We start from the raw sequence: 12,064 nt of genomic DNA, 5'->3' as shown, positions 1-12,064 counted from the left end.
TTATATTACATAATGCTATTATCTAAATTTCATTCATAAACAAGTATAGGTTCTACTATTTTAAACTCTTTTATCCTTGCATTTTCAAGAATAATTCACCTTAAATAAAAACGTAAAAATCAGATTTCCCTTGCTTTCTTTTATTGGGAAGTAGCAATATACATACACCACTTGTTTAATATGAATAATCTACACCTTACTCACTAAGAGTTGTGCATATGCTGAGGGATATATGCATTGCTGTATAATAAATAACTTTTGGCCAAAAAAAGAAATAAGGTTCTTCTTTTCCTTTTTTATCACCTAAATTAGATTCAGATTATGAGTAAAAAATGAATACCTTATTCTATACAAGAGTCCTATTTGTATGAATACTGTTTCAAATTAGGAGTTCCATGAGCATTATAAACCAAGAAAATTATTCATTCTTTGTGCACAATATTATGAAAATTATTTCACCACTGTGCATTCGAGATCTCAAAAGACGGACAGGGTAAAATAAATGTCACAAGGTGTCACAGGGCACTAAGAAATAAAAATATACCTGGAAGGGGCACCTGGGTGACTCAGTCAGTTGAGTGTCTGACTCTTGATTGTGGCTCAGGTCATGATCTCACAGTTGTGAGATCGAGCCCCCCTCAGGCTCCATGCTGCATGTGGAGCCTGCTTAAGATTCTCTCTCTCTCTCTCTCTCTCTCTCTCTCTCTCTCTCTCTCTCAAAAAAGAAAAACAACACAAAAACTTGGAAACTCTTACCTTTAAATTAAATCCAAGCAAGTCACTGATAACGCCAGAAACAGCGGACAGTATGACAACCTGGGTGATGTTATAAAGCAGTGGATTCATTGTAAGCCCATATAATCTAAAGGGACTGTCCAATTCCTAGCAAAAGAAAAAACAAAAAACAAAAAACATGAGCCCAGAAATACATTAAGAATCAAGAGTTAAACTAATTCAGGGCAATATACAATGAGAATTTTTGAAAAAAACTTTCATAAAACAGTTACAGATCGTGGATAGTTTTAGAAAGGATAAACTTGGTTAAACTTAAACTGTATATATCTATATCTATATCTATATCTATATCTATATCTATATCTATATATATACACATATGTACATATACATATGTATGTGTGTGTGTATAGATAGATATAGATATAGATATAGATATAGATATAGATATAGATATACTTTCAGGTTTTTCTTTTTCTTAGAAGTGACTTCCATTAAAAGAACTCTGTGATCTAAATTCGTAACTGCAATTTCCGTCTCAAATGAATGACTAGTAAAGTACTGGTCTAATAATTACCAAGAGGTATGAAAACATTTTCTAGTATAAGAACAAAAAATGTAAGAGAATAATACCTTTTTGCACAAGAATTAGAAAAGTAGCCAAATTTTCTGCTATTATTAATACATACATAAAACTCCCTTAAGACAATTACTTTTCAAATATAAGAATTAATTGATTCAAAGATTTAAAATTCTATGATTTATTTATTCTCAGATTCAAAGTTATATGGCAGGCCCTGTGTTAAGCTCTAGGAAGTCAGGATTTAGTCCCTGTGCTGACAGACCTTACAGTTGAATAGACATACAAATAAATAATTAATTGTGAGTCTCCCATAAAAGAGCTATGTATTAAAAAGGCAGTGGGTCCTAGAGGAAGGTGCTCCTAAAACTTAGTGGGAGGAGGTAATAGGTATTCCATAAGACACATGAAAACATGGCATCTTTGAATGGCTACAGGTTGCCCAGCATTGTTAGGGGCCAACTGCAAGGAAAGAAATCCTTCAAATCTGTAAAACGGGCTACTTAGGTAAGGGTCATTCTTTACACAAATCATACTAACAGACTGAATTTAATCAGGGGGAGTGTATCAGATGTGCACATGAGAAAGATCACAGGCAGTAGGGAAGCACTGTGGAAAGGGCGCTGGAGAACAGTGAGACTAGAAGCAGGAAGGCCTGCTTTGTTCAATGAATCAAAGCTCAAGTGAGAGACAATGAGGGCCTGACCTAGGATAGTACTGATAGGGAAGCGGAGATGAACTAGAGGATATTGGAGAGGTTAAATCAACGGGCCTGAGAGTTTCTTGGCAGTGAAGAGTGACAGAGAAAAACCAATCTATATTAACTCCCAGGTTTCTGAGTAGAAGATTGTATATGACTGTATGTGATCAAAAAGGATCACATTGTTGTGCTCTGTAGTTTCTCAAATTTCCCTCTACTCTGGGATTGAAGCTGCTTGTAAGTCTCATCCTGTCTAGCATAGTGCCTACACTCTGAAGATATTCAACACATATGTACCAGACAAGCCCACCCGCCTCTCTTCTGAACCTTGCTTGTCAAGGCCTATTATATACTGTGAGGCAGTACCTAATTAAGACTTTTTAATTGACTGAAGAATTAAACGTAATACTGAGAGACTACTAATTTTACACCATTCTCTGAAAACATTATATTCAATTTGTTACAGAAATTGAGATTTTAAAAAACATTTTCCTTTTAAGAAAGAAAAACATTACTAATACTGCAAAGCAATGCTAGAAATATTTTATCAAATTACCTCCAAAGAGTTATTATGACATCAAATATTTTGAAATTATATTTTTTGTCACCAAAAATGATTCAAAAATTTAAAGGTTTATTGGTGATACATATTTATTATAATTACTATGTATTACTAATTTTTAAGCTAACTCAGGCCACGCAGAAGACTGCTCTGAGAAATATAAAATGAGAAAATTTCCAAATTAACACCAAATCTCCCTTTTTGAAATCTATTTTAAGTACTAGGAGGCAAAATTTCCAAAGATACCAACCTCTAAATACTTTAAACATTAAAGTCTTAAATTTTCAAAAGTTATTAAAATTTCAAAATGATATGATTTGGATCACACTGGTTAGTTTTACAATAAGTAAAATGTACATGACACAAATGTGTTCAAATATAATTTGGAAACAATTTGGATAATCATAAAAACCAAACATAAGATAGGATCTGCAAACAAAAGACTAAGATAAAATGTCAGAACAGCATATTCTACATTATATCCATTTTCAGTTTTATTTTTACCTTTAGCAGTTTAGTAGCCAGCTTTAAAACATTATTCACTAGTGTCAGTTCCTCTTTTTTGTTAGGTTTCTTCTCCATTTTCAAGTAGAGGTTTATCTTTTATAAAAAAAGGAATGAAAACGAGGAATGAATAGTTAAAAATACTTAAAATTACAACAAATACTCATTTTTTTTTTCAACGTTTATTTATTTTTGGGACAGAGAGAGACAGAGCATGAACGGGGGAGGGGCAGAGAGAGAGGGAGACACAGAATCGGAAACAGGCTCCAGGCTCCGAGCCATCAGCCCAGAGCCCGACGCGGGGCTCGAACTCACGGAGCGCGAGATCGTGACCTGGCTGAAGTCGGACGCTTAACCGACTGCGCCACCCAGGTGCCCCAACAAATACTCATTTTTAAAAGGAATTGAAAGACAGTCACTAAAACATTCATGGTGCTTCTCCGGGTATTGAGGTTATAGATGACATTAATATTCTCCTTCATACTTTACTGTATATTCCAAATTTCTTACAGTAAACATTTTATAATAAAATTTTAAACTTTTCAGATTAAAGCTGACACAAGAAAGGAAAACTTGATTTCATTATTTAATAGGTGAAATACTTTACTCCTAGAGCCAAAACGAACAAAAGAGTAAGTAATAACTAAAGTAGATCAATTGGTTTGTTTGCTGCTCTCCCCTTTCCCTTTAATTGAGCTCATGTGACAGGATTACTGATTCTTAAAAATCATACTTTCCCTGGCAAAACTACTCAAAACATTTTCACTGGCAGTAAGTTTCTTTGAGTAATTCCTATGGAATGGTAAGGAAAATATTAAACAAATTAATACACAACAAAGTCAACCATCAAAATTCTTATGCTTTATCCTTCCTACTGAATAAAAAATTCCTACTTCTTCAAATATGGCTCTGCTAGACTGCCAAGGAAACATATCCCACTAATGGTTTAAAGTTCATCACTGCTATAAATAGTACTTGCTTCTTGTCAAATCAAAGTGAAACAGTAAAACAACAGGTCAGACTTGAAAGCCGCATCAAGGCAGGAACATTGAAGAAAGGCTCATGTCCTATCAAATGTCAAGTTTTTCTTTGTAACACAAATGCAATCTAAAAACAGGTTCCTAAAAAACCTCAAGCAAATGAAAAGATTTTTAGTTTAATATGTAGATTATAGGCATTAACTTACAATAAACATGCATTCTCACCTGTTCAGTAAGTAATATTGAGGTATTGCTATATTTTTTACTTGTCTCTGATCCAAGGGTAACAAATCTTAGGAGAAAAAGTGTTAACGAGATGCACCAGATTACTAGTTCCCAATTGTAGTGACAATCAAGGAAGATCTCATGCACGTGAAGCAACTAAAAGTGTACGAAAAAGGCAACATGAAGCAGCAATGTGATTCAAACAATTTCTTTTTTAAAGGAAATAACATTTTATTTCATACAAATTGATCACGAATATAGTATTTTTATTTTAAAAACATTCCACATTTATTATGAAATATTTCAAACACATCAATAATGTAATCAAAACCCATAACAAGAAGGTAGAGAGGGTAACTGCCTTACTCCCAATTTTAAAGTAAATACCCCTAAGGTAATAAATATCGTATGTACAATGTCTGCTTTAAATTTTTAAAGATATACTTTAAGAATAGTACTTTCCAGTCATTGTATTATGAATCTCCACTGAAATTCACCAATTTGTTTTCTGCATCTGTTAAGATGATCATATGTTTTCTCCTTTTTTAATCAACTACAGGAGCTCAAACCAGATTTGTGAGTTGAAAATCTTTGCATTCCGGGTATAAACTATATTGGTCATGGCATATTTATTGTTATTAAGTTGCTGGCTTCATCTTCCTAGTATTTTGCATTGAAGTTAATAAGGAAAATAAGCTCACAGTTTTCCATTTTTATACTGTCTCTCAAGTCAATTGGTATCAAGATTCTATTAGTCACACAAAATGAGTTGGGGAATAGTTCCTTTTTTTCTACTCTCGAGGTGTTTTGTGTAAGATTAGAATTACTGTTTATTTGAATAATTGGCAAAATTCAACTGTAAAACCACATGGGTCTGGAGGATTTTTGTTGGTGGCAAAGTTTTAAACTATTGAATCAATACTACTTTGTAGTTACAGGTCTCCTCAGGTTTTCAGTTTTCGAGTCAGATTTAGTACATTATGCATTTGTACCAAATTGTCCACCTAGGTTTTCAACTTTAATGATATAAAGTAATTTATACTAGCATTCTTTAAACAATTTCTCAACTGTGTCAGTAGCTTACAGTTTAATACACTATGCTTTCTAAATATTTGTTATTTATATGCTTTAAAATTTCCAAATGTATGAGTTTTTTTGCTGCTGTCATTGTTTTCTACCGTAACTGCATTACTGTTAGATTAAGTGGTCTACATTGTCTCAGCTGAGAATTACTTTGTGTCCAAGTACATAGGAAGGTTTTGTAAACTGTCCTTGTGTTTGAAAAGAATATGTATTCTCTAATTTTAGAACAAAATTTAAACTATCTTGTTTAGGTACATATCTTCATTGTTTTTTGTTTGTTTGTTTTTTGTCTGTTTAATCTATCAATTACTGAAAGAAATGTGTTAAAACCTTCCAATGAGGTTTTAAAAATAACTTCTTGGGGCGCCTGGGTGGCGCAGTCGGTTGAGCGTCCGACTTCAGCCAGGTCACGATCTCGCGGTCCGGGAGTTCGAGCCCCGCGTCAGGCTCTGGGCTGATGGCTCAGAGCCTGGAGCCTGTTTCCGATTCTGTGTCTCCCTCTCTCTCTGCCCCTCCCCCATTCATGCTCTGTCTCTCTCTGTCCCAAAAATAAATAAACGTTGAAAAAAAAAATTAAAAAAAAAATAACTTCTTAGTGTTATTGATTTTGGCTATCTGTACATATATTTTGAAGTTACTGGATTACATGCATACAAGCTGAGAATTATTAGACCTTGATGAATTATTCTTTTAATTTTTGTCACGTTTCCCTTTATCCCCCATTGAACTTAGATTACAGTCATTTCATCTGATATTAATATGAACTCACCAGCTTTCTTATAGCTAGTATTTGCCTGCCTCTTCCTAAGAGACAGAATTACTACAGGATGTACTTCAGGAACATGGAAATTAAGCTTGGAACAAAAGGCTAACATGCAATAAGGAACTGTAAGTAAAGAAATCAGTCTTTTCCTCCTGGTTGCTTTTAAGACTTTTCTCTCTGTTTTGGTGTTCTGTAGTTCTTCCACAATGTGTCTTGAGTGTAGATTTATATTTATTGCTCCTTCTTATTCTTGTTGTGCTTCCTAAATCCAAAGTTAAGGTCTTAGCAACACAGAAAAACTGTTAGCCATTATCTCTCCAAATATTGCTCTCCTTCTCCTTTCCATCTGGAATTCCTATGGATATATGTTGGCTCTCTCCCATGTTTCAATCTCCTTTTCATATTTCCATCTCTTTATCTCTGTCCTATATTTTGGGTAACTTCTTCCATCTCCCATTCACTATTTTTAGCTGTCTTCAATCTGCTATTTTTTATTGTGTTGTTAATGTCAATAACTGAATTTTTCATTTCTCTGAAGTGCTGTCAGTTCTTTTTCAAATCTGTTCTTTTTTCATAGTGTTATCTGTGTCTTTATCTTATAGTTCTTATCTGATCAGTTTATCATCTGAGGCAGCTAATCTCCTGCTTGTTGGTTCACTGACTGGCTCAACATGGATGGTTTCTTCAGTGTTTTGAAACCTCAAGAGGCTTCTTCATCTGTGGACATCCTGAGGCCTAGGCTGAAGTCACATTCCCCAAGAACCAATCTTGGTTTTGCTTCTGCCAAATATCCTAGGACCGCTTTTTATATTAACTTCTTGACACGGAGATTACAGGACAAGATCTGTAATGCACATTTTAAACCCTGAACCTCTAATAAGGGCAGACCTACAGTTACATATTCTTAGGGCAGAGACTTATCCCCCCATTCTAGTCAGAGTCCAGGCAGAGTTAGATGCGCTTTCTTATTATCCTCCTGGGCTGGTGGACAGGCTGTTTTTCTTATTCTACCTTTTCATGGAGACCGTAGTCCTGTAAGGGGTCTGGTTTACGGGGGGGAGCATGTATAAGGGTGTATGCAGGCTGAGGCCTCATCTTCTGTCCTCTTGTGGGCCTAAATCTCAAGTCTCTAGGATACAAAGATTGACAGTGTACCTCACCTCCTCATCCTAGCGCTCTCACAGCATTAACACATATACTTAACTGCTCTGTTTTTTAGCTTTATCTTCATTTTTGGCCCCTTACTGTCTTATAAACTCAGATATGCATGTAATATGTACATAGAAGACCTTATATATGAATATTAAACAGCTAAGTTTCCACCCACCCTCTGGACCAAACAGTATTTTAAAGCAGAAGAATCTTCAGGTAATCTAGTATGTCACAGTACTTGAAATGGAAGTTTAATTTTATAACGCAGAATATCCTGAGATACTTCTGTGCTTCCTGACTAGTCTTGGACAATGAGAGTTCTTTCTCAGAGCCTGAGGCAGTCATGTCACAGTGAGGATTCAGATATAAAATGAAAGAATACTACGTGTGAATAAAGCAGAGATTTGTGAAAAACAGTCTGAAACAATTTTGCAATTCTAGCCACTAATAAGTTTGTTTGGGAAATAAAGATAACCAGGTAAGTGACTGAGAAAAAGTAATTACTATATATTCAATCAATAGACATCTGAGACTATGCTAGCCACTGCTCATGACACAGAGATGAATAAGACCCATTTATTTATTCTACTGAAAAAAAACTGCAAAAGGTCAATTTCAAAACTTGTATAACTAGGCTTCCTTATAATATTACTACTGTGGTTGTTTATTATTAGAAAGCTTTCTGGAGCCCAATAATTATAGATATGATTATCTACTTTCTACACAGAACAAGTCAACTCACCTGGGCACAACAGATAAATACAACTGATATAGTCAACAAGAAAGCAGATGAAACTATAACATCGACTGATCGCTGAGGACCTCGACGCTGGGGAAAAAGAGGAAAAATGCTTTTAAATATATTTACTAATTAGCAGCTAATTCCATGCTTTCAATTAAAGTGTTGATCCATCCCTGCAGGTTGATCATAGCTTACAATGTTGAAAATATACCTAATTTGTTGGATGAATTTTAATTACAAAGTGTTACTATTTCCTGAGGATTTGCAATACAGTAAACATGGTGAATACATAGCATAGAATTCTTAGCATAACTTCCACGTTTTTCATTTCCTTTCATTCCAAATATTTTGTCAAACACTAATCATTTATTCAACAGATATTTCTTGAGCACCTTCTCAGAATGAGGCGCTGTGCTGGGCACTGAAAATACAGCAGAGAACAAAACACACACAGTCCCTACCTTCACAGGAAGTAGCAGGAAGTCAGACATCAAGCTTATAGCCACAGATATATGTGATCAGTTGTAATAAGTGCTATAAAGGAAAGGTAAAGGATGCTCGGAGAAAACTGGTAGAGAATTTGGTTTAAGTATCACTTCCTTAAGGAGATCTTTCCCAGGCCCACACTCCTAACTCTTACAGGCAAGTTAGGAAGATAACCTGGGAAGATCTTCCTGATACTGTGATATTTATACCAGAATAGGGTGCTCAGGTATGATAGCACATGGCAGTGTTCCTGGCAGAAAGAAGGACAAGTGCAAGAAGCACAAAACAGTAAAAATAATATTGCATTCAAAGAACTGAAGCAGTCTGGTATGGCTGGAATGCAGAGAGGAAAGTGTTTCAAAATGAGACAAGGGAGACAGGATATCCTCAGGAGCTAGGTCACGAAGGGCATTGATAAGCCCTGTTCAGATTTTGTCCTTTAAGAGCAATGGAGAACCCTCAGAAAGTTTTAAGAATCACATAATGAGGGGCACCTGGGTGGCTCAGTCGGTTAAGCATCCGACTTCGGCTCAGGTCATGATCTCACAGTCTGTGAGTTCAAGCCCCGCGTTGAGCTCTGTGCTGACAGCTCAGAGCCTGGAGCCTGATTCAGATTCTGTGTCTCACTCTCTCTCTGCCGCTCCCCTGCTCATGCCCTGTCTCTCTCTGTCTCAAAAATAAATAAAAACATTGAAAAAAAATTTTTTAAAGAATCGTATAATGAAACCTACATTTTAAAAAGACCTCTGGTGGCAGACTGAGGAATGTATTGGAAGGAGGAAACCTGAATGCAGGAGGACAGTTAACAGGCATCTACAGTAGCCCAAAGCAGATGATTGAAGGTTTCATTCAGGTTGCTGACATGGAAACAAAGAAGTAAATGGATCCAAGATATATTTTGGAAGTAGAAAGGGTGGAAAATGGTGATGAGTTGGATGTTGGAAATGCAAGAGAGGGAAGTAATAAATACCAAGGATAATTCCTAGGTCTGGGGCTACAGATTTTCCTCGCTAAATTTTAAGCTCCGAAAGGTAAGGCCTTGCATGTCATCAGTAGTGGATGTTAAGTGGTTAGCGTTAAATACATGTTTATTGAATGAAACAAACAATGTACAAAAGAATACAACATCTACTTATATAACAGATTGATAATGAGGACGAATTACAGATGGCTTCTCACTAAGCCACGTAACAAAGATCATATTCATCCCTCCACATAACAGAAAAGTCACAGTGAGTAAAAATAATCCATGCCAATTTTTAGCATTTCCCCATGGAGACTAAATTAAATCTATGAACAATGAATTTTTTAAATAGAAGGGTAGACAAATAGTGCAAACTTTTTTCCACTTCTTTCATTGTTACTTCAAAATGAAAAGCATTAAAGATCTAGGTATATCAGAGGGTTTCTGATCTTTTGGCCAGCTTTATTTAAGGCCTGATTACTCCATGCATAATGAAAATCACTGCATCTTAATGTAGCAAAGAAATAATCCTCAGAAGAAGTGCTTTCCTAAACTTAATTCAGAAGTTCCCCATTTCCCTCCTGAGTTTTTATATCTTACTGCCATAATTAGGAAAGTTATTCTAAAAGATTAAGGGAAAAGAACAGCATGAAGAGAATGGCTTAGAACTGCAAGCTAATATTTTTAAATAGTAATAGGCCACTTCAGTGAGGATACTCACTGATTAGTTTTTTTAAATTCTTTTTTAAGCAGTGGGCTCCCTCTGCTGGCTTCTGATAACCATTCTAGGTATGAATAAAATCTTTAAGCTTCTGAATGAGTAGAAGTTGGTGAGATTTATGAAAAAAAGATTATTGTCAAATCTAAAAAACAAAACCTATGAATAAACAAACAAAAAGCAGAATCAGACCTATAAATACAAAGAACAAACTGATGATTGCCAGAGGGAAGGGGGTGAGCGGATAGGCAAAATGGGCAAAGTGGAGTAGGAGGTACAGGCTTCCAGTTATGGAATGAGTAAGTCGCAGGAATAAAAGGCACAGGTTAGGGAATATAATCAATGGTATTGTATTAGTGCTGTAAGGTGATAGACGGTAGCTACACGCAGTGGTAAGCATAGCATAGCATAGCACACAGAGGTGAATGACTATGTTGTACACCTGAAACTAATGTAACATTGTGTGTCAACTATGCTTCGATTAAAAAAAAATTAAAAATTAAAATTAAAAAAAATTAAAAAATTAAAAATAAATAAAATATAAATCTATGACAATCTGATCTTGAATGATCTACATAAAAATGTATGTAAGCCTTTTAGACCTCAGGTGTTTTATCTAAAGAACCAGTTAAACATTTATTTTCAATTTCTGAATATGGATTGAAAAGAACACTAAGTATGACCACGCAGCAGCATGTTGTGTACACAGGTGACTACACATTTAGACATACACCCATATTGAAAAAAGAGAAACTCTGAGAGGAAGGCAGCATGTTAAGAGTACTTTTATCACTACCATTCTACCTTAAGATAGGACCGGAGAGAGAGCCACATTTTTATATTCTGTACTTTCTTCAACCGGAAATGAGGAACCTCAGATTTTCGAGCCCTCCTTGCAGATGTTAAATGTCCAAACAGTTTTGCAAAAAGTAATCGCTAGAAACAGATTAGGATAAGGATTAATTTTCAAGTAGATTACCACAGAAAAACAAAAATCAACAAAATATGGCTTGTTATAGGATTGTATTTGCTTAAGTACTACAAAAACAAAACAGGAAAATAATTAGCGGGTCAAATGATTTAATGAAATACTAAAATACTTCAGGAATTATCTATTATGAAAAGGATAAAATATTCTCTATTCAAAATTCTATATTATACTCACCTGTTTGTAAGTTCTTTCTGCTACACAGAGCAAAAAAAAGAAAATCCACACAAGAGACACACGAACCACGAAACTTATTATAACCATAGAAAGAACTATGACATCTTCATTAGAACCAAATGCAATCACATAAAGTTCTGAAGCAGAGTGTGCTGTGAGTTGTTCCAAGTCTGTAGCTTGGGAGAGTCGGAAAACAAATGGAGTTAAACCCAGGATTAGAGAGATTGCATTTCCAAAAATCTGGTATCCTATTCCTGGTATATGGCTGTTCACCTATATTGAGAGAGAGAGAGAGAGAGAGAGAGAGACAGAAAGAAACCCAACCATACATAAATTTTATCTACAGTAAAATGAATTCCTATTAGGCATTATTTTATTTATAGTGGTATAAAATCATTTTGTTAAAATATATGAGTTTTAATACACGAATAATGAAATTTAAATTGACTCAAAGTTTGAGAGCATATTACAGGTAGATTGTAAGTCATTATATGTTCAGTTTTTAAAAACAGTTCATTATCAGATTTCTAATTCACTAAGTAGATGCAAAAGGATGAACTATTTTGGTCTTACCTAGGTCTGGGGAAAAAATTCTATAGATCTCACTATTTCAAAAGTTAGAAATATTCACAAATACTTCCATATTAAAAAGAATGAGATCTCATATCCACTTAAGCTCAGTACATAAAAAGAAAAATCTAGAAT

The 12,064-nt window shown here is 34.9% G+C and overlaps 1 protein-coding gene across 5 annotated transcripts in view; it reads right to left on the bottom strand.

Moving 5' to 3' along the window:
- The window catches only part of PHTF2 (putative homeodomain transcription factor 2), a 127,827-nt gene that overhangs the window by 2,704 nt on the left and 113,059 nt on the right, over positions 1 to 12,064 (bottom strand). For 4 of the 5 annotated variants that reach the window (XM_047097382.1, XM_047097380.1, XM_047097381.1 and 1 more), the window contains 6 exons: positions 11,360 to 11,632; positions 10,999 to 11,130; positions 8,027 to 8,113; positions 4,287 to 4,442; positions 3,082 to 3,177; positions 757 to 882 (listed from right to left, as the gene is read on the bottom strand). In XM_047097382.1, coding sequence (XP_046953338.1) covers positions 757 to 882; positions 3,082 to 3,177; positions 4,287 to 4,442; positions 8,027 to 8,113; positions 10,999 to 11,130; positions 11,360 to 11,632 — 870 coding nt within the window. The remainder of the gene's footprint in view (positions 1 to 756; positions 883 to 3,081; positions 3,178 to 4,286; positions 4,443 to 8,026; positions 8,114 to 10,998; positions 11,131 to 11,359; positions 11,633 to 12,064) is intronic. The other variant, XM_047097383.1, reaches the window with a different exon arrangement.

The sequence above is a fragment of the Lynx rufus genome, unplaced genomic scaffold (assembly GCF_022079265.1).
Source record: "Lynx rufus isolate CCGP_SWC_20201006 ecotype Redwood Valley unplaced genomic scaffold, mLynRuf1.p SCAF_4, whole genome shotgun sequence".
In the NCBI taxonomy this organism is placed as follows: domain Eukaryota; kingdom Metazoa; phylum Chordata; class Mammalia; order Carnivora; family Felidae; genus Lynx; species Lynx rufus.
This window is presented reverse-complemented; position numbering and strand designations above follow the sequence as displayed.